General features: G+C 42.0%; 1 protein-coding gene across 1 annotated transcript in view; it reads right to left on the bottom strand.

Moving 5' to 3' along the window:
• SLC9A9 (solute carrier family 9 member A9) overlaps window positions 1–24,323 on the bottom strand; it is a 693,984-nt gene that overhangs the window by 632,967 nt on the left and 36,694 nt on the right. Inside the window, exons 3-4 of the mRNA XM_066599390.1 lie at window positions 11,208–11,285; window positions 10,616–10,692 (exon numbers count right to left, since the gene is read on the bottom strand). Coding sequence (XP_066455487.1) covers window positions 10,616–10,692; window positions 11,208–11,285 — 155 coding nt within the window. The remainder of the gene's footprint in view (window positions 1–10,615; window positions 10,693–11,207; window positions 11,286–24,323) is intronic.

Raw genomic sequence — 24,323 nt, 5'->3', positions numbered from 1 at the left:
TCCTGTCTGAGTTCTATAGCCAGTTCTTTCCTCTTCATGGCTTGGTTTTGCATTATGAACCGTAAGATCTTATACAGACATGGGTGCATCTCTTAAAATTATGTCCAATCAACTAAATTTGCCACAGGTGGACTTCAACCAAGGTGTAGAAACATCTCATAGATGATCAAGAGAAATGGGAGGAAATTTCAAGTGTCATACAAAAGGGTCTGAATAGTTATGTCACTGCAAATTGTCAGTTTTTCTTTTTTATTTCAAAACATTCTGTTTTTATTTTGTCATTGCGGTGTATGGAGTGCAGAATGATGGGGGAAAAACAAGGAGAAAATATAGCAGTGGCCTGGTTATTATATGCAGCCAGAAATTTGATAAACCAATACTGGTTTAAGGAGGCCGACAAAGGGAGAGAGTTTATAGAGTTAATTGGTTGTTGACTTTGGAGAAGGGAGTATATCGCAAAAGAAATACCATCCAAAAATATGAAAGATGATAGGACAAATGGCTATGCCAGGACTGGTGTCCTTAAAACTAGTAAGAGATTAACAGGATTGAGTGCAGAGCTCTAAACTAGTTGCACTTGACTGCATATATAGAGCTGTGTCTTTATATGGAGTCTGACTAATATATATAGCATATTTTGGAGCATAAGAAGTAGGGCACATCTGCATAGGCAAATGATAACCGCAACAGGGGTGCATACAAAGTGGGTTTTAAGCATTTTATTAATATGTGTTTACCAGCTTTTCATCTTTTTTGTATTGAGAGGTAATGAGGTACAAAAAAACTGTTGAGAAGGGAGGGTGGGAAAGATGCAATTTTGTTAATTGTTTGTCCATTAAAAATGCAATAAAAAATATCCAATCTTAAAATAAAAAAAAAATATAATTTCATATATATAAATTCAAAATTTACAATATAAAAAAGTGACATTGTCACATCACAGATGTGCCAGGTGCAGCAGGGAATTCTTTTTCCTCGCGGGGATGTGTTCTTCATCCCTGTGGGGACACGGCAGCGGCGGACAGGTACGTTTTTTTTTGTTTACACTAAAATTGTTGTTTTTCAGGGAAGGGCTTATATTTAAAGCCCTTCCCTGAAAAACAATTACGGGGTGTCAGCAGACCATTGTCTTCAACGGAGCCGCCGGCAGCAGCAACGGCTCCATTGAAGACCATGTGTGCATTCCCTATTGTGCACACATTTCCTATCTTTACAGGCACGAACCTGTAAAACACGGACATGTGAACACACCATAGGGAATGCATTGCTTGTAATAGACGCGTGTTTTTTTACGCGCATATGCACGCACAAAAACACGCTCGTCTGAAGCCACCGGCGTTTTTTTCTCTCTTGCGCTGCGAGAGCAAGTGAAAACAACGCCGGGATGACACTGGGATATCGCCAGCAGCGCTAGCCCCATTGAAAAGATAAGGAGAATATTGCGGACTTCTGCCACAGCTGTCACAGCTTTGGCAGAAGTGCAGCATTCTATCCCATTGCTTTTAATGGGATCGGCGCTGCTGCCAGTCCCATTGAAACAGTGGTTGGTGGCAAACCCCGCAGTAAGATTTTCGGGGAAGGGCCTGAAAATCATCATTAACTGGTGAAAAAAATAATTTACTCACCTCTCCGCTCAGACGCGTCCTCCGGCTGGCTCCCCGACACTGCTGTCCAGCACTTTCAGCAGGCAGGGATTTAAAAATCCCGGCCTCCTGAAAGGGCTGTGCTGATTGGCTGAGCGCTGAGCCAATTACAGCTAGTGCTTATCTAGTCATGAATAAATGAACTTTTTTTCCCCATTTACATTTTTTCTCCACCCCCCCCTCCCCTCTAAAAAATCATAACCCTTTAATTTTTCCATTACTGTAGCTGTATTATAGCTTGTTTTTTGAGTGACAAGTTATATTTTTCAGTGCTACAATTTAATGTACCATATAATGTACTAAAGAGAGAGAGATCTCTCTCCCACCTGCTACCCCCCGCCGCCCCCCACTCACCCCCGTCGCTCCCCCGAGCACACTCGGACAAGAATGCAGTTACTCGAGAAGAGCGAGGCTCGCTTGAGTAACTGACTTATCCGAGCGTGCTTGCTCATCTCTAGTCAGTACGATTACAACCATACCAAATGTATAGGTTTTTTTTTTTGCTGTACTACTCTTAGTTTTTTCCATAGATATTTAATTTTTTTTTTATTATTTTCTGCCGCCACCTTCTGACAGCCACAACTTTTTAATTTTTCGTTTGACAAGATTGTGCGAGGGCTAATTTTTTGTGGGACATCCTGTAGTTTCTATTGGTACCATATGACTTTTTAATTACTTTTTATTAATTTTTTCTTGGAGATGGGATGCCCATAAAAAGCGCAAATCTCACGATTTTTCTTTTTTCTTGACAAGGCTCACCGTCTGGGGTAAATAATACGTTACGTTGATAGATCAGGCTTTTACGGACAAGGCGATACCAAATATGTTTTTCAGTTTTACTATTTAGATTTTTATTATAAATATAGCAAAAGGTTTTTTTTTAATTTTGATTACCTTTTTTTTTAAATAATTAATAACACTTTTTTTAAACTGATCTTCACATTATTTTAGTCCCAAAAGGAGAAAAAAACAAAAACACAAAAGTTTGATCGCTCCTGCAGTATGATGTAATGCCATAGTATTACATTATACCGCGATTTGATCTGCAATCTGCAATGGCAGCTCTGGAGCCTTTCAGGAGGCCTCTGGCTGCCATGGCAGCTGCACGGCTCCCCGTGATCTCATCTTGGGGGTCAGTCCGGGACCCCCGAACATCAATCGGGGCATTTAAATGCCACTTTAAGAATTGGCAGCAGCATTTAAATGGTTAACAGTTTTGATGAGCAGCACGGCTTAACAGAGCTTTTGCGGGTGGGTGCCAGCTGTAGGAAACAGCCGACACCTGCATTGTATGGAGTTGAATCAACCTGCGATCCCCCTCCATACATACCCCAAACCTGTAGAATATACATGTTTGTCCTGTAGTGTTAAAGGGGTTTTCCCACAACTTAAGATTGCTCCACAACCACTCTGTCCTTCCTGGTTGTGGTTGACAAGGACATGTGACTGCTTCAGCCAATCACTGGCTATAGAAGGTCACTGGTGTGGTCAGTGATTGGTTTCAGCAGTCACATGTCCTGATCAACTACAACCAGGAAAGACAGTGGTTGTGGAGCAATTTTAAGTCGTGGGAAACACAGATGTGAATAGAACTTTAATATATTTTCTCCATTACATTTTCTATTACATTTAAATGGATTTCCAGTACTTTGAAATTATTGGTCCATCAGCACTAACTGAGTGAAGGGGCAGCATTACACCAGGGAGTGCCACTTCCTAGTTGTTTACCAGGCACATTGTGGTAGATTTTGTAGTGGCTGTGCCTGGTACTGCAGCTCAGTCCCATTCAAATGAACAGAGCTTTGTGACGCGTTTAATGAACGAGACACGATGCTCCTCAGCCCTTTCACTGATCTTATTGGTGAGGGTGCTAGGAGTCCAACTTAAGCCAAATAACATCAAAGTCCCACAAACTCCTTTATTACACAAACATGGGTGCAAAATATATAACTCCATGTAAATTAATCAGAAACAAATCTAGCAATTATAGTGTTAGCCAATATATACACAAGAAATAAAATGATGCATTAAACGAGGATTCAAGGCAAAGAACAAAAAGCCGGTAATAAGAAACTCAACTCATACTGAGATGCATACTGATCCTACGGCACCAGCTGCAAATACTGCAGTTAGCCAAGTTTGCCACAAGATGGCAGCGAACCATCATACTCTTTTTTTTTTTTAATTACAGAATAATAAAGATTAACTTATAAAATTGTGCAAGTACCAAGTCGCGACCAACTCTTGGGGTAACGTCAACATCATGACGTTTTCTTGGCAGACTGTTTTTGCGCGCGGGGGGGGGGGGGGGGGGGTTCCATTGCCTTCCCTAGATATATATTATATATCTATGTACTGTGTATATATATATATATATATATATATATATATATACACACACACACACACACACACACACCCTCTTTAAGGAATAAACAAAGTGGATGGGAAAAGGAGAAGAGAGAAAAGAAAAAAAAGGGAAGGGAGGTGAGAGGTAGGAGAACATGTAAGGGTTATCTGAAAAAATTGGAAAAGAAAAGGAAGAAAAAAAATAGGTTTAAAAGTAAGTAAAGGCAGTGCATGAAGATATGTCAGGGAGGGACGAACCTGTGAGGGACTGAAACTAAAATGTCTGATTCTGAGGACAACGTAGTTTAGAGCCATTGGGCACTTAAAGATTGTAGATGTTTTGTAATTCCATAGAATCTTCGATCCAGTAGTGCCATGTTTTAGGATTTCCTACTTGATTGAATCCATTTTCTTATCCACACAATGCTGGTTTCCAATGCCAGAGGAAGCAAAGCATCTCCAGAGCATCACTGAGCCACCTCTATGCTTCACGGCAGGCAGGTTGTTCTTTTTCTCTGGACTGATCCATAGACCTGAAAAGTTCCACTTGCGTTGCATCGCACGACAAAAAAGAATCCCCAAAAGTCTATGGCCTTGAGTATATTGGAGCCAACTTTGTTTGTGCTTTTTGGGCTGTAGGGGTGTACATCTTGGAGTACAGGCATGAAGACCTTCAGTGTTTAGTATGCATCTTACTGTGCAAATGGAAACCTCAGTGCCTGCTGCCACCAAATCATACTGCAGGTCCTTTGCAGTCACTCCAGGGTTTTTGACCTCTTGCCTCCTCAGGAATCTGGTGGAAGCTAATGATAGCTTCCCCTTTCCAGGTAGTGTATTGTAGCCAATGCTGCTTTTGACTTACAACTGGAAGCATAGTTAGTGAGTTCATCTGGTGCCTTTGCTATCTGTGGTCTGTAATGTATGCTTCCTCTTTGTTGTGCAATGCTAGGATCTCTTAACTTTCGAGCCACTTTCTTGACTTAGCCATATTTCTAACATGCAATCAAATGTTATAGTCAACAAATCTCTAGCCAGTTCAGCTGCCTGATTTGCTTTTTCTCAAGAACACCTGATGCAACTAAAGAAGCCCTTGATCAGCTTGAAACACCTGATTTGCAGAAACTCCTTATAGCTACTTCTATTAGTTGTGTTGCGCTATTTAAATTGTTCTTGTTTCATTATTTTTTTGCAAACAGTTGAAAGTTTACACATCTGGCAAACAAACCTAATTTGCAATGGGATTTGAATAATTCCAATTAAAATTGTAGATCATGAGCCCCAATGGTGACCTGGACTGATCTGAATAAATACATCCTGCGGCAGACCTCACAGACCTAATTTTAGCACCAGTCTGCATTTCCACATCATGAAATACATAGGGGGTTTCTGAGAATTAAAGGGGTATACATGAAATAAGCACAGGGATACCTTCTTCTAGTGACAGTGCCACATCTGTCCATGGGTTGTGTTTGGTATTGGAGCTCATCTCCATTGAAGTGAATAGGAATGAGCTGCAATTCCATGAGCAACCTGTAAACTGTAATGGCACTGTTTTTGAAAGAAAGTTCTTATATGTTTCTGATCCTGAACAACTCCTTTAACTCCTTATTCCATTTTCATTTTTTCCTCCCGCCATTTAAAAAATCTTAACTTTTATTAACTATCGATGTAGCTGTCTGGAGGCTTGTTTTTTTTTTGCAGGACAAACTGTATTTTTCAATGGTACCATATAATGTGCTAAAAAACGAAATTGAGACATATATTTGGGGGTGGTCTTGCTTCTATGGTGTACACACAACAATAATGACACGATAACTTTATTCCATGGGTCAGTACAATTCCTACCATATAGTTTGTTTGTTTTTTTGCTGTACTACCGTATATTCCGGCGTATAAGGCGACGGGGCGTATAAGATGACCCCCCCCCCCAACTGTCACCTTATACGCCAGGAATACAGTGGAGCAAAAAAAATTAAAAATCATTACTCACCTTCCCCGGCGTTCTGCGGCGCTGCTGCAGGCTGTCGCTCCCTCCTGGTCCCCGGCAGAGCATTGCTTTCTGGACGCAGGGCCGTCAGCCAATCACAGCCATTCAATGACATCATTGAATGGCTGTGATTGGCTAAAACACACGTGCCTTCAGCCAATTACAGCCATTCAATGACAACATTGAATGGCTGTGATTGGCTAACACACGTGCGCCTTCAGCCAATCACAGTCATTCAATGATGTCATTGAATGGCTGTGATTGGCTGACAGCGTGTGTTAGCCAATCACAGTATTAGCTTTCTGGAGGCGGGGATTTCAAGCCCTGCGTCCAGAAAGCAATACTCTGCCGGGGACCAGGAGGGAGCGACAGCCTGCAGCAGCGCCGCAGAACGCCGGGGGAGGTGAGTAATGATTTTTTTTTTTGATACTTTCTTTTTTTTGTATTACCGGCGTATCAGATGACCCCCGACTTCAGAGCAGATTTTTCAGGGTTCAAAAGTCGCCTTATACGTCTGTATATACGGTACTTTTATTGTTTCCCAAAGATATTTAATTTTTCTAAACTATTTTCTGCTGCCATCCTCTGACAGCCGTAACTCTTTTATTTTTCCGTCAACATAGTTTTGCAAAGACTCATTTCTTGCAGCGATACCAAATATGTTTTTAGGCTTTATTATTTAGGTTCTTTTATTACAAATATAGCAAAAGTTGTTGTTTTTTTTACTTTTATTACTAACAAAACTTTTTAAAACTAATTTTACATTTTGCGTTAGCCCTCAGAGGGGACAAGAACTTGTGATGCTTTCATCGCTTCTGCAGTATGATATAATGCCAATGTCAACAAATGCTTATCTAAGCTGTTGCGGGCGGGTGTTGGCTGTATGAAACAGCGGGCACAAGCACTGTATGCAGCAGGACCAACCCCCAACTCCCCCTGAATACATACCCCGAATCCGCAGGGCGTAAATGTATGTCCTACCCTTCGGATGTACAGTAAGGCTGCGTGTCCACGGGCGTGATTCCGTGAATCAAGCTGTCTGAAGCTTTCCATAGCGTTTGCAACGTGGCATACACGAGCGGAGAATGTCAGATAGGCTCAGTGCGGAGAACCATTATCTGGCTCCTGCTTCCAGGCAGCGGCTCATGCGGCAGAGATCTGTCGCGGGATATCGCTACGTCCGTGGATAGGCAGCCTTAGATATTTACTTTGAGGTATACAATTTTTTGTTGCTTACATATGAGTGAACATCTCCTTGGTATGGCTGGTAAGTTTGATCAACTAGTATAGGACTGGATATAGGTGTCCCTACAGAGAAGCGGCTGTGCCATTGTAAATAATGAGGGGGACAGACCCCCATTAATCATCTACTGATGGCCTATAAGAGTATCCTAACAGACCTGTCACTATAATGCGTTCTCCTTAAATAGGACAATTTATTCCCAAGATACATCTGCGCTAAGTTATTCTTAAAACAAGAAAAACAGCGCTGATAAAGACTCGGATGTGTCTAGGTAAGGAAAACGGTGTCATTAAATATGTGTCACATGATTAGCATATCTAAATAAAATCCATCCTGATCCCATAAATTGGATTCTTTGAGCGCTGAGTGTGAAGCAGACTTTCTACTGATTTACGTAAAATGTGTTTCTGATGTTCATCTTCGTTTGACTTTGCATTAAAATGACTGTGTTTAATTTCCACGTTTGGATAAATGGATTTGTTTTCTGTAGTTTGCATATTTTAATAGACTCATGAGGATTCAAAGAACTCAGCAGGGCCAATAAAACTGCTAGTCTGTAACGTATATTGTTCTGCAATAGTCGCACTGGTTTTTAAATATGTTAATCCTTTTGTATAACTAAAAATTATAATAATGTGCATCAGAAAAAACTATGTCTTTGCAAAACTCGCAGGCGAACAAGCAAAAACAGCTGTCTCTTCAAAGGTTGCTAGCGTTCCATGCGGGAAAAGTTCCTCACCTTGTGAAGATAATTCCTTGTAGAGAGAAAAGCATAACAAGTACGCTTGAAATGGAAAGCGACTGAGAGTGACAGAGCAGGAGAGAGCCTTGGACATGGCAGGGTTAAATGCCAAGTAGCAGCTGCAAAAGCAATAAGGCACGTAAAAAACTAGAATTAAAAAAAAGGTGAAAAACTATGATTTACAAATGAATATTGCCTTTTTATAAATCCGTTATAAAGCCACTGATTGAATACGAGGTTAATTGTGTATGTGTTGTGCAGTATTACAAGGCACGCATTCAAATAAATGGGAGATATAGTATGTAGTCATACGTGGACACGACTTCAATATGTACAGTGTAGGAGTGCAGTACCAAAAATAGCCTTTAGGGGCCTTAAGTCTGCTAATTGATCAGAAAATGCTAATTGGGTGTGGCTGGAGGAGAGCAAATCTCCAGATCTACAGAGGGTCCCTAAGAGGTCAATTGAGGTTAAGTGTAGAACAAGCATTGGTCTGGTGTGGATCTACCGCTGCTACCTGGGTTGAACCCGATATATATCTGGCCTTAGCTATGTCTGACCTGTGCGGCTGCACAATGCGCCAGCCATCGGCTTGTGAAGGGAAGCACAGGCAGTCCACCCATTCAGACAATCTTCTTTCTCCATGAGACAGCTGCAGATGTGAATGGACCCTTTGACATCTATGAGTAAACCCTATTAGGACTTATCAAGGTAACTGAGACCCTCCACTATAGGCCAGAGTAGAGAGTCTAGTCCATGGGTGCTTTGCAGTGATAAGTAACTAGCCACCTTCCCTGATAATAATAGCTGATCATCCCAGCCCAACTAAATAAAACTAGCTTCCTCCTGCAGCTGTAGCTATACAATAGCCTGAGCGAAACTGTACAATGTACAGCAAAAAGACAAATAAGAAAACACATAAAGCAGTTTATAATAACTACAAAGGAACTTCCACTACGTTTTCTTTAACTTATTTATCGTCAGCAGAGGCTCGAAACATTGTAGATTACAAAGCATTTTTATAGCAAACACTGTTCTAACACTTTCTTAGCCTCATAGGTGTTCCTAATGCCACATTTGACATATGAATGTAATCGGAAAGATAGAAGAAAAAGAGAGCTTCATGAGCAGGATTGTATGGTATAGTGTGACCAATGTATGACCTGCAGTGATGTACTTACCCTCTGGGGTGATGCAAAGAGGACAACGCTCGGCTACTTATCAGAGTTTTCCTCAGGCTGTAAACATTGGATGCTTTACAGCCCTCTCAAGTAGTGACCGGTCTTATGAGCATCAAAGAATAGCGGATTCCACAATGGAAATCTCACATGACTGGATTTCCATTGCAGAATCCAAGGCCGGCATCTGCACAGAGTATCCACCACAAATGACATGCATTGAAAGGTATGTACTTTTGCTTCTTCCTTCACTCTAGCGGAAACGAATTGCGATTTCCGTGAGCAGAGAAAGAAAATTGCAGCATGAATTTAATGGAGGCCGTCTGAGCCGCAGCTCACCTACAATTGACATTGCGGATAGGCCATGGGCGCGGAAAACACAAATATTAAAAAAAATTTAAAATTCTACCACACATGAACGATGGCGAGCGTCCACGGTTATCCAAAGTAAAGAAATTACAGGTACGCAAGGTCGCTGGCCGGGCTCAGAGCCGAATTCTGCTGCAGGCTCCTGCATGCGTAATCTGGTTGGCCCATGTGAGACCGGCTTAAGAAGCAGAACAAAGCTGGGACTGAGTTTTATTATATCTGTCACCTTCACATATTTAACCATTCAGGCCAGCCACTAGTGTAACTGGAAAAGGTGTTTTATTTGTGTCCCCTGCAAGTCCCTATGCATATCCCATCTAGTGGGAACCTTGAAAGGATGGACAGTTGAACTTTCACAAAGTCTGTTTTGCCTCTGCAAAGTATGGAGAACTTTGCCAATGAAGGCATTCAGGGTCAGGTCTGGAGATCCTTATGGATTAGAAGGTAGGACTGAGCACTTGGTCTTATGGTAAAAAGTGTCCACTGATTTATTGGCTATAATGATCTGTAGCTGACAATAACTGTCAGATAAGTAATGGCTAGTGGATAGGGTGCCAGAGGTGAAATACAATGCAAGGTTGTGCTAACTTTCTTGATCTGATAGATAAGCACTGTCACGCTTGGAAGCTCCATAAAGACTGAAACTGCAGCCCCACTGGAAAGAACAGCGGCAGAGTTGCTATATTAAGGAAAGAGTTACCGGAATTATTGCCCAAAGGACATTAAAGCCTAAGGCTATTACTGCAAGCATATGGAAACTGTGTGTGTGTTATCTCAGATGGGTAAACCTGGGAGTAGCGTTCTTCTACTTGTACAGATCATGTAGTAAACTACAGTAAATGAACAAACACTACATGAATAAATCAACCTTTTGAATTAGAATTTCTCCACGGAAGAAAACGAAAAAAAAAAACACTTACAAAAGGGAAATTTACATGAAACAAGCAACATATTGAAACAACACAACACATCATAAAGAAACTAGAAATGACAAGTGGTGGAAAATGAAAAGGTTCTACCTCTGGTGAGAAACAATTTCAATTCTTTGAATGAACAGAAGTTGTACTCATAATAACATTGCTTATTTTTTCTAATTCAACTCACCCAATAACAATGCAGGAAATGGCAGTACCTAAAAATGCGTAGGTTAATATGGTTCCCAAATTGCGGAAGAAATGTCTCTGCAGTACAAGAAACAAACAGTTACTTGGTTAACTGCAAACAGTAATAAGGTAACAGAAGGTACAAATAGATTCCCATTTTAGAATTGTAGAGTTTAACCCCCTAAGCAGTTTAGGAGGAGCTCTGTTCACACTGCAAGAAAAGGACATTATAGTTTTGGATGAAGAGAGCCCGTTCAACTTTATACACCTGTAGCTCCAGGTCTTTCAGGGCTACTGACATGTTTTGTCATTCTCCTGTCTCTCCCTGACCCGTGGTGGAGGGCCATAAATTTCTGTACATGTTACCACCCCCATTAATTAGAGACCATATTTGCTCTCTGATTGTCACATTTGGGTTTTTCCCAGAAAAGCAGTGACATGTACACATTGCTGACTGTAGCATCTAAACGTTTTTATGGAAAAAAATAAAACTATTCTTCTTACACAAGGCTTTAAATATTTTTTAAAAACTACTACATATAAATGGTATTGCAACATCCCAGTATATTCCTTCTACATAATGTCGTTTTTACCTTCTTTAAACTGTATCCAGCATGGAAAATTATTGGAGGTAGCAGCACATTAAAGAAAACCTCAGGATCAAAAGTCATCTGTAAGAGAAAAAAAAAATATGTCAAAGGTCAAAAAAAGTAATATGCTATAAAATTCAGCAAGCTTGAATGGAAATTATGAGCAGGATGACATAAGAATTTTCTTCTCATCTTGCTCAAGTGCTTTTACGTCATATCAGTTAGTTATACCATACATGTATGATTGATGAGAATCTGTATGCTAAAACCTCACAATTCCCGAGAATAAGGGCACCTGGCCCCAGTTTCCCAACTTCGGTTTCGTTCTCCATTATGGTACTTGGAAAAATGACAACAGCTTCATACCTTCACTTGAATGTTTCCGTATCTACCATAAACTAGAATAGAAAGTGACCACGTATGCGGGATTGTGGGGGTCCTAGAAGTTGGACATAAATGCCATAAAAGGTGTCTAAAGGGAGAAACTCTTTAAGAGGGAACCTAGCTTGAACATGCTGTCCAAACTGCAGGCAGCATATAGAGCAGGAGGAGCTGTGCAGGTTGATATGTAGTTTTATGAAAAAAAATAAATATTACTTGTACTTTATACATTTGAAGGAGTTGCTCGACTTATTTTTTTAAATATATTTTTGGGCCCCACATGTCCAAAACTATATTTTGGCAATATACTCACTGTGGAGCCAAGCATAAAAGCAGGTCTTCCGGCCTGGCTGCATCCCGTAAACAGGTCATGTAGAAGTTCGGGAAGGCTAACAAGACATCACTCATAACGTCCCGTGTCGGGGCCCTTAAATTGTCTCTAGCAGTCATGAGGTTAAACAACAATGTGACTACTACAGTTAAAGAAAACAGAAAATTGGAGAACGGCAGGAGAGCAGCGAGGCAGTAGGGGGGTGAGTATTATGGGTATTTTTTTAACATGATTCATTCCCACACTGCCATCAATTTGTTTATTACTCATTCGGGAGGGGTATCATCACTCCTTAAAGGGGTTTTGTCATTAAAGAAAAAAAATTCTATACTCACTTATTTCTTCCCCATCAGTCTCCTTACCACATCTTCTCCTCGCTGAGCTTCTGCAGTGCTCCGGGGTCACCTCACCACACGCTAGCCAGCTTGTTTTGAAGGCTGCATTCCTCGCATTCTCTTCCAGACAGATCAGTGAAGGCCACGTCCCTGTACTGTAGCGTTCACTGCCTAGGAAGGAATTCTGATCTATTGCCAAGACAGCCAGCATGAGCAATCTCTGCAGTAGATTGGCACTCCATGCTGGCCTGTGAACTGTGACGTAGCATACATTGGCTGGCAGGAAGAAGACTGCCTGTGAATTTATGTAACCTCACAGGAAGGAGAGGAATCAGACAGCTGGAGGTGAGACTGCAGAAGACAGGAGAAGATAGGTGTGGTGAAGATCTGGTAAGTAGACTGCCTAGGGAGGAATAGGTAAGTATAGAATTTTTTTTTTAATGACAGAACCCCTTTAAGGAGAAGATCTAGAAGGTGAGTACTGGCCAAGCCAGAATCCTACTGCTCATTGATGATGGGCAAACATCCTGAAACAGCAGTCTGCGTAGAGATTCTGGCTTGATTTTGAATTCCAAATCATTGTTCCAAAGACCTGTATAAAAGGTCAGATATTGATTTGCAGGAATGCTGCCATCCAATAGGTGGCGCTGCAGAGGTAGTGTTCTATCTTCCTTATTTGCATTTATTAATCAGAAAACCCCTTTAAGCCTATGTTCATACTGAACTCAGAGGTCCTGAGGGTGGTCTTATCAGTGACTGACAGCTACTGTATGTCTCCATGTCCACTGATACACAGCTGTCAATCACTGATAGGACCGCCCACTGGACCTCTAAGTTTAGAATGAACAGAGATATAAATGAATAAAGCCCAAGTTGTACTGACTACTTCCCCATAAAACTATATACCAATATGCTCAGATCCTCCTGCTCTATGCCTGCAGTTTTTACAGTATATTCGAGCTAACAGATTCCTCTTAACATTGGTTCATACAACATACACATGTGATTCTCTCTCAAACATCCCCAGAATTTCTTTTTATTCACTTTTTCTTCCCGTCAATAGTTACAGAATTTTTCTAGCTAAGCTATGAAGCGTATTCTGCAGATAAACAGGAAGTGCTATTTCAGCAACTTCTTCGCTTTCTATAACATGTGGTGCACAGGTCTCATCACCATTTCCTATCATACTAACGGACTGCACAGCCAGCAACTTCTGCAGTCAAATCAGGTTTCAGAAGATAAGTTATCACAAGGCTTCCCGGCCTGTCAGCTCTCCGCATACTGCATTCAGGATGACAAAATGAATATTGTAGTCAAACCACAAGTGGTCATGGACATCTTAAATAAGGGTTGCTGAGAACATTGTGGCAGGTCAGGGGGAGATAATGTTCAAACTTTATTTAAATAGAATGCAATATACTGAAAAGAATGCTAAAATAATGAAAAAGCCCTAGAGCTCAACTCCCAGAACATCTGCCCTTCAGAGTGCTTTAACATGGGAAACAAACAGTTTAAGTTGTGTGGGTTACAGAAGGGCTTGCTGTATCCTGGAGTGAGACTCCAGCACCACAAAAAAAGTTCTTTATGCCTTGTAATGTCTGATTGTATGTGATTGATTATGTTTTTGAAGTGTTTATAATGTTTATGTATATCTTTAACCCTTTCTAATCCAATTTGTATCCTGGTTTTCCTAGGGAGCTTACTATTTTCTGCCGCTATACAATAGCGTTATATGCTGGCTATATAACGTTATATGTTTGATAGGCTCCAACAGCAGAGAGGCTAGCAATATACAGTAAGAGAACCCCGATGAATGCCTTCCAACAATGCAGTTGTACAGCCTTAAATCCTTATGTCTTTATAGGTCAGACGGTGGATTGGAAAGGGTTAAATATAATTTTGCCCACTCTTATATTTTACAGGTGGTGGCTTAGATGTAGTATAGAAAGGGTTAAACAGCCCAGATTGTAGGAATATAATGGCCCAAAAAGTTATCAGTTTAGGGACACATCAAACTTGTTCTAGAAGAATATTTGCTGGCTAGAGGTTGAGTTACGTCAGATGAAACGTCCTGCTATACTCCCTGCCTTGGGGGAATCAGACGTGGAGGCCCACTATTGAGTGGACGACAGGCATGCTATCCTGCCCCCAGATCACTAAACGTAGGATATAGGAATCTATAGGATTGTCTTTCACTAAGAGAAAGGCTTCCTAGGAAAAGCATACTACAAGGCCATGATCACCTCCCACTAATGAAGTACTAAGGCTTGGGAGACTCCAGGGCCATTAAGGGAAATCTCAGAGCGCTAAAATGGCTTGAGAGGGATCAGCAGTATTAGATGATTTTCAAGGAATGTGCCTGCATCTCTGCGTGTTATACCACTATTCCTTAAAGTGCAAGTAAACATGAATGTTAACGTTTCCTCTCTGGACTTTATTTGGGGTATGCACTGCATCACAACGCCATCTACACTCATAAAGCAGTGACCAACCCCAGTGCCCCTCACCATTACCCCAAACACTTTAAATTTTGTGATTGACTGGCTTGCGGAGTGACACACCACGAATTGCCTCCAAGGAGGAGAACATCAACCAGCACTGCAGTACAGCTCCTTGCTCAGTCATCCCCATTTCCGGGTCACTACAACCTCATATATTTTTGTCCCCACGACAACACTTTGTAATTTTGCTTGGTCGGTTGATGGCTATCATTCCAGCTTACAATTTTAAAGCAAAGTAAAGAAACGAAAAATGAGATGTGACGACTCTCTAGGAGATCCAGTGTTTGTATAGCACAGAGCTAATATAGCATTGGAACAGGAAGGGTCTTCAGGGGGATATAAAACACACGAGCTTTTCTCACAGACAGCCTGAATCTTCACAATATTCTAAAACATTCGGAATATAAAAGTATAGTCAGGTTCAGACATTGGAGTGTACCTCTAGTTATGAATGCAGGTACGCCACCCATGAGACAACTGCAAAATGACTGTGGGAAACAAAATCCAGAAATGTCCAATTACTTAGGTAACCACATAAGGCCAGAAGAGTCTTCTGCAAAAGAGCTCTGTAGTAGAGGATTCCCACGCTGCATGGTTGTTTAGGAAATCAGACTGCCTGCTCTGCCGCCTACATTCTCATTTGCAAACTTCCAGTGGTATGCAAATAAGGGAGATGGAGCAATACCTCTGCAGCGCAGCCTATTGGAAGGCAGCATTTCTGCAAGTCAATGTTAGACTTTTTATATAAGCCTGGCAACAATGACTGGTAATTGAATGCAAAGTCAAAGCCCATGCACAGACAGCTGTTTCAGGGTGTTTGCCCCTCATCAGTGTGCAGTAGGTTTCTGAAAACAAAGGAGTGGGAACCCTCACTGAAGGAATCTCAGGATGGGTGGAAGGCGTCCCAAAACCACTAGTGAGAAACACAACCAGCTACTTGCAAGACACCACGGACCTACTGAACAAACTGTCAACCATAGGTCCCCTCCCCAATGGTGCCATCCTGGCCACTATGGATGTGGAATCCTTGTGTTTCAACATCCCACCTGAAGATGGACTGACCGCATGCCAGGCACACCTTGAGGCCAATGGGGTTGCCTCTGAATCCGTGTTACAACTCACAAGATTCATCCTCACACACAATTATTTCTCCTTTGGCAAAGAGATATTCCTGCAACTAACTGGGACCACCATGGACAGTAAAATGGCACCGCAATATGTCAACCTCTTTATGGCAAAACTGGAGAGTGACTTTCTGGCCTCCTGCCCCAGCAAACCATTGGCCTACTTCCGCTACATTGATGACATCATAATCATCTGGACCAACACCGAACAAGAATTAATAAAATTCCATGATAGATTCAATGCATTTCACCCCACCATAAACCTGACATTAGGCTACTTGTATACAGAAATCAACTTTCTCGACACCACCACAAAGATTTCAAACAACTCAATACAGACATCCTCATACCGAAAACCGATTGATGGGCCCACATACCTCAGATGGGACAGCTTCCATCCTAAACACATCAAAAAGTCCACTGTAGACAGCCAGGCCATCAGCTACAACTGGATCTGCTCCAACCCAACAGAGAGGAACATCTATGCTATCTTAACCCCTTAGTGAGCAAGCCTGTTTGCGCATTAATGACCAGGCCAAATTTTGCAAATCTGACATGTGTCACTTTAGCATGGAAAAACACCAGAAAGGTTTTGCATATCCAAGCGATTCTGGCATTGTTTTTTCGCCACATGTTGTACTTCATTTAGGTGGAATTTGTGTTTATTTATTAAAAGCACCAAAATTGGGAAAATTTAAAAAAAAATCGTCATTTTTTCACATTTCCAACTGCAATATCTTAAATATGTGCAAACATAATATAGAAATTTTTGCTAAGATTTATATTTCGACCCGTTTACTTTATTTTGGGCGCACATTGGAAAAACTTTAGTTTTTTTTAACCATTTAGGAGACGTACAAATTTAACATTACTTTTTAGCATTTTGAGGAACACTTTGTTTTCCTACACCAAGCCAAGATTGGAAAGGCTCATGAGTGTCAGAATAATAGATACCCCCACAAATGACCCCATTTTAAAAACTACACCCCTTAGTGTATTCACTGAGGGGTGTCATGAGTATTTTGACCCCACAGTTTTTTTTCAGGAATTAATTCAATTTAGAGGAGAAAAAGTAAAATTTCACATTTTTGCAAATCTATCATTTTAAAGACGTATTTTTTTCCTATAGTTTACATGAAAATGAGGATGTACACCCCAAAATGGATACCACTGTTTCTCCCGTGTTCAGAAATATACCCATTGTGGCCCTAATGTTATATCTGAGTCCACAACGGGGCCCAAAATGAAAGGAGTAGTCAGTGTCTTTCAAAACAGAATTTTGCTTGAAGTCCTTTTAGACCCCATAGCACACATGTAGAGTTCTTGAGCGTCCAAAACCATAGAAAACCCCCATTTTGAAAACTAGACCCCTTAAGGAATTTATCTAGGGGTTTACTGCATATTTTGACCCCACAGTTTTGGAATGAATTCAAGCCAATCAGAAGGAAAAAATTGTTTTTTTGGCAATTCTGTCATTTTAAAAACAGCTTTTTTTGTACAGCACACATATGAATGAAGACTTGCACCTAAAAATGGATACCCCTGTTTGTCCCGTGTTCAGAGACATTCCCATTGTGGCCCTAATCTTATATCTGGATGCACAACAGGGCCCAAAATGAAAGGAGTAGTCAGTGGCTTTCAGAACATAGATTTTGCCTGAAGTCCTTTTAGGCCCCATTGCCCACTTGTAGAGTTCTTGAGTGCCCAAAACCATATAGAACCCCCACAAATGACCCCATTTTGAAAACTAGACTCCTTAACGAATTTATCTAGGGGTGTACTGTGTATTTTGACCCCACAGTTTTTGAATAAATTCAAGCAAAGCAAAAGGAATAAATTAGGATTTTTGTTTTTTTGGCAATTCTGTCATTTTAAAAACAGCTTTTTTTGTACAGCACACATATGAAGGAAGACTTGCACCCCAAAATGGATACCCCTATTTGTGCTGTTTTCAGAAATATACCCATTGTGGCCCTAATCTTATGTCCGCATGCACAACGGGGCCCAAAATAAAAGGAGTAGTCGGTGGCTTTCAGAACATAGATTTTGCTTGAAGTCCTTTTAGGCCCCATTGCCAACTTGTAGAGTTCTTGAGCGCCCAAAACCATCGAGAACCCCCACAAATTACCGCATTTTGAAAACTAGACCCCTTAACAAATTTATCTAGGGGTGTACTGTGTATTTTAACCCTACAATTTTTGAATAGATCTAAGCGAATCCTATCACCGAGGGAACCAAAAACTAAAATATAACCTTTATTGATATACAAACTAAAATACGTTAGGGCCTTGTTTAGCAACTTTGCATAAAACCTCTATTAAATTGATATACACAATTGGTACTTAGAGGATATCTATCATAGTTGATGACCTGATCACCACACAATAATTCACAAATTGAGTGAAGTGGTGTCTAAAGCATGGACATCCTCATGTAACTAGCAATGGTAAATGGTATTTATCACTTGCTTCAATCACTAGGGAATCTGTTCCCACAGAGAATCCTTGTGACGCTCTGTGGAGATCTATCACCATTTAACTGATGTCCCTTTTCTTTCCCCTCACAGACAATGCAAAGGGGAATTAGTGGTGTCTAAACCATAGACATCCACAAATAACTAGCAATAGTGAATGATGTTTTCACTTGCTTTAATCTTCAGGGAATATATTCCTTCAGAGAATCTAGATGAAGCTCTGTGGGTATCTATCACCATTGACAAATATCACTTTTTCCCACAAATGATGCAAAGGGGAATTAGTGATATGTTAATTAATAGACGGTGAAGAATCCCCTTATAAAAACCACAACCATTGCAAAAGAACTTGGTATTAACCTTTACCTATACCAGATTATGATTATTATGGCATAGGAAAGTACCAAGTTCAATAACGGAACCAATGTGTCAGTGATAATAAAAATGGAAAAACACTCAGCACATGTGTATGTTTTACAGTGCTGACTATTTTCCTTTTATTTAACGGCAATAATGATACAAGCCGTAACTGCTCTTTTTTTCATGTGCTCTTAAAGCACTAGGGTGAACTGACAGGTGCATACACAAAGAATCCCTTAGTGAATTTTAGGATCTCTGTATGCCCTCTCTATTTATTTAAAGATTTATGTCACCCTAAAAAAGTCCGGGATGCATTGGAGTCAAATGGCCCAATCAGGAATTGCCATCATTAATATGACTACCAAAGTTGACCCGAACCCCAATCTAATAACCCCATCGACGCGTTTCAACAGTGTATATGTTCAGAACTGTATCATCAGGATGGATTGTTAAAGTATCAATGTAGTCAGCCGTCTAGGCTTAGATGCAAACAGCCTGACGGCTGTGTTCAAATGAGCAGCGCTGGTAAGTAAACCTCTGATAGAGGCTTATATGTGCCAAGCCACGCCTCCCTTCCCAGGGGGCTCGTCCCGGACAGCCAATGGGCTGACACTCAGTCCTCCGCTGTCATCTAGTGAGACGCGTTGTTGCGGCGTCTCCGCGCATGCGCAGTGGTGCCCGGAGCGCGGCGCCAACCATGCCAACCACTGACACGGCGGCGGCCGCGTTACCCGGCAACCACGCACGGCGTGATGACTGGTATATAGAAGGTGGTGGATGATTAACAGCACCTTATATTATATGGGATAGTCTATATGATGTACCTTTATACAGTATAGCTTATACTGGTATATATAAAGGGTGATGGATAATAAACAGCCCTTTATCCTATATGGGGTATACTTAGGCCATGGTAATAATTTCCTGGCAATAGCCTTATTATTTAGTAGGGCAATAGAATATAATTAAGGAACAACTCGCTGTTTACGCATATTATCCGTGACATCTTTATGCAAATGTTCTTGGTGACATTTACTCATCAAGTTCTATGATCCTATATATATTATCCATTTGGTTATACATAACCTATTTGTTTATCCCAATAACTTTCCACCCTATTACAGACATTAACCCTAGATGTTATCTATGATATGCTATATCAAAGACCACCTTCTATATACCAGTATCTTGCATTCAGGTATATAAACTATTTATATAGACTGAGCCCTATGAATAACAGACTAATTATCTATAGTAAGAACACATTATAACTCTCTCTTACTGTAGCGATTAAACACTGATGTGCATTTGTGTCCTAGGAAATCCCGTTCTATGATCGTCCATCCAGGGGCTATCTATGCCCGGTTACAGGTCCGCGTCATCACGCCGTGCGTGGTTGCCGGGTAACGCGGCCGCCGCCGTGTCAGTGGTTGGCATGGTTGGCGCCGCGCTCCGGGCACCACTGCGCATGCGCGGAGACGCCGCAACAACGCGTCTCACTAGATGACAGCGGAGGACTGAGTGTCAGCCCATTGGCTGTCCGGGACGAGCCCCCTGGGAAGGGAGGCGTGGCTTGGCACATATAAGCCTCTATCAGAGGTTTACTTACCAGCGCTGCTCATTTGAACACAGCCGTCAGGCTGTTTGCATCTAAGCCTAGACGGCTGACTACATTGATACTTTAACAATCCATCCTGATGATACAGTTCTGAACATATACACTGTTGAAACGCGTCGATGGGGTTATTAGATTGGGGTTCGGGTCAACTTTGGTAGTCATATTAATGATGGCAATTCCTGATTGGGCCATTTGACTCCAATGCATCCCGGACTTTTTTAGGGTGACATAAATCTTTAAATAAATAGAGAGGGCATACAGAGATCCTAAAATTCACTAAGGGATTCTTTGTGTATGCACCTGTCAGTTCACCCTAGTGCTTTAAGAGCACATGAAAAAAAGAGCAGTTACGGCTTGTATCATTATTGCCGTTAAATAAAAGGAAAATAGTCAGCACTGTAAAACATACACATGTGCTGAGTGTTTTTCCATTTTTATTATCACTGACACATTGGTTCCGTTATTGAACTTGGTACTTTCCTATGCCATAATAATCATAATCTGGTATAGGTAAAGGTTAATACCAAGTTCTTTTGCAATGGTTGTGGTTTTTATAAGGGGATTCTTCACCGTCTATTAATTAACATATCACTAATTCCCCTTTGCATCATTTGTGGGAAAAAGTGATATTTGTCAATGGTGATAGATACCCACAGAGCTTCATCTAGATTCTCTGAAGGAATATATTCCCTGAAGATTAAAGCAAGTGAAAACATCATTCACTATTGCTAGTTATTTGTGGATGTCTATGGTTTAGACACCACTAATTCCCCTTTGCATTGTCTGTGAGGGGAAAGAAAAGGGACATCAGTTAAATGGTGATAGATCTCCACAGAGCGTCACAAGGATTCTCTGTGGGAACAGATTCCCTAGTGATTGAAGCAAGTGATAAATACCATTTACCATTGCTAGTTACATGAGGATGTCCATGCTTTAGACACCACTTCACTCAATTTGTGAATTATTGTGTGGTGATCAGGTCATCAACTATGATAGATATCCTCTAAGTACCAATTGTGTATATCAATTTAATAGAGGTTTTATGCAAAGTTGCTAAACAAGGCCCTAACGTATTTTAGTTTGTATATCCATAAAGGTTATATTTTAGTTTTTGGTTCCCTCGGTGATAGGGTTTTTGAAATTCTTAGGGAATTCTAACTGTCTCGGTGATTAGATCTAAGCGAAGCAGTAAGAAAAAATTACGATTTTCATTTTTTGGGCTATTGCGTCAATTTAAAAACAGGTTTTTTTGTACAGCACACATATAAATGAAGACTTTCACCCCAAAATGGATACCCCTGTTTGTCCCGTGTTCAGAAACATACCCATTGTGGCCCTAATAGACTTACAGGACACATGGCTACGCCTACAATGAAAGGAATACCCGTTGGATTTCAGGGTACAACTGAATAAATTCCAGGCCCAATTGCCCACTTATAGAGCCATTGAGCGGCCAAAACTATAAAGAACCCCCTCAAATGACCCCATTTTGAAAACTAGACCCCTTAACAAATTCATCTAGGGGTGTACTGCGTATTTTGACCCCACAGTATTTGAATGAATTTAAGCAAAGCAGAAGGAAAAAGTTACGATTTTCAATTTTTTTTGGCAATTTTTTAAATTTAAAAACAGTTTTTTTGTACAGTGTACATAGGAATGAAGACGGTCACCCCAAAATGGATACCCCCGTTTGTCCCGAGTTCAGAAACATACCCATTGTGGCCCTAATTTACTTACAGGACTCATGGCTAGGCCCATAATGGAGGGAACAACCATTGGATTTCAGGGCACAACTGAATAAATTCCAGGCCCCATTGCTTATTTGTATGGAATAAAAATTGAATCCCTAAAAATTCCCCCCCCCCCCCCACCCTACACACACTCCGCGCCCTTTTTGCCGTGCGCAAATCTTAGATAAAAGTAATAATGTGAACTGTGTGGTATTTCCGAAGACAGGGGTAATTACAGAGGCTGGTTGGAATGGGCCCATGGGGCAATAAAACCGGTATCCCCCCTCCTCTCATGCTTTTTGGGGGTATTTCGTGACCTTAGTGGCAGGGATGGGGTGTAAAAAGTGGCGTTCCGTGAGTCTCCGTAAGCTTGATGAGGTGCGGCGGTCTCGCACAGAAGGCGCTCAACAAGCTGCTCCTGGAACTGCATGAAGGCGAACGTTCCCGGGGCTTCTTGTAAAATACGTATTACAGGTAGCGGTCTGAATAACGCCGGGCTCTCGCAGCCATAGGCGGAATCTGCTTGCAGAGGCCTGCAGCGGATCCCATCTGTGAGCCCGGCTGTGACCCTGCGTACGGCCGCGTAATGTACTGCGCATAACTGTGTACTTACACGGGCGGTCATGCGCAGTACACCTTTTTTTGTTTGCATTTCCCGCACCGTCGCTTAGCGATGACGCGGGTACCCGCAGCCCGTATACAACGTAGTTGCGAATGGGCAGCGGGTATATCCACGACCACGGAGCACAATGGGCTCTATGTTGCGGATAGCCGCGGTAAAATAGAACCTGCTGCGTTCTCTTTTCTGCGAGTGGATTACACAATTCCAACCCGCTAATGTGAGCGGAATTGTGTAATCCAATGCGATTGATCTGCGTATTACCGCGGATCAGATGCATGCTGGATCCGTAATTCCTATCGGGTCATGTGAGACCGGCCAAAGGTAGATCGCTACCGCGGATCAGATGCATGCTGGATCCGTAATTCCTATCGGGTCATGTGAGACCGGCCAAAGGTAGATCGCTACCTTTTTATCACGTGACCAGGGACCGCTCAACGAGGCCACCCGTCACTGCTCCAGGCTCTCGGCGACCATTGGTCGCCTGGGAGCAAGGAGATTTTAAATTTCCTGGGCTCCCCGACTTCTGCGCATGTGTCTGGTGTTTTGCCGGCGGTCACATATGCATAATCCGGGTAAGTTCACGGATGAGGATCGCGTCGGGGTGCAAATACGGAGGCCTCCGGTAAAAAGTTTCATCTCCTCTCACCGATCGCATCGGTGAGGGGAGATGAAACTTCAATTTTTTAAAAAACTTTTTTACGTGATCGCCATTATCCATTGTATAACGGCGAACACGTGATCAGGAACCGCTCACTGCGGCCCCCCGTGAAATCTCCAGGCTCTTGGCTACGTTTTGTAGCCAGGAGCAGGGAGAATTTCAATTATCCTGGCAATCCACAGCTTTTGCGCATGCGTCCGCCATTTTGATCGATCCATTGGATAGCGGCGATCGCAGGCCCGGGTAACACCTCCTGGTTCCCGGCTACCTTCAGGAGCCGGGAGCCAGGAGATTTTGAATTTGCTGGGGGCTCACGGGCTTCTGCGTGTGCGCGTGATGTCATCGTCTGGCACGCATGCGCAGAAGAGCGGTGGAGGGTCCAGATCTCCGGGGGACACCGCCGACAAGCCAGGTAAGAATTTTCAGCTGCCCTGGTGGATCCAATCCATCAGGGCAGCTGAATCTTTAACTTTTTGGGCACTTTTATTTACTTTTTTGCGATCGGCGCTATCCATTGGATAGCGCCGGTCGCAATGCCGGGGGGGGGGGGTCCCCGCAGCCCGGGATGACAGCTCCATGCTGTCGGCAACCTGCGGACACCGACAGCATGGAGCTGTCACGTCCACAGCCCGAGGGGCTTTATTCTCTGCAGGACACATGTTTTTACGTCCTCAGAGACTAAAGCCCACTTCGGGAGGACGTAAAAACACTATGGGCTGGTCGTTAAGGGGTTAAAAGAACATTTTTAAATCAGGGCTGCCATCCCACCTAAATTGATGACCAAATCTCCAGAACAACCAGGATACCCAGAAATCAACTACTCCAATACAAGGAGAAGGAAAGAAACAATCGTGCACTTCTAGCAGTGACCTACAATCCGCAACTAGAGATACTACGGAAAACCGCAAAGAAACTCCATCATACCCTGCACAAGGATGACTGTCTGAAAACCATATTCCTAGACCTTACGCTCCTGTGTTACAGGC

This window comes from Eleutherodactylus coqui, chromosome 1, assembly GCF_035609145.1.
Source record: "Eleutherodactylus coqui strain aEleCoq1 chromosome 1, aEleCoq1.hap1, whole genome shotgun sequence".
NCBI lineage: Eukaryota > Metazoa > Chordata > Amphibia > Anura > Eleutherodactylidae > Eleutherodactylus > Eleutherodactylus coqui.
This window is presented reverse-complemented; position numbering and strand designations above follow the sequence as displayed.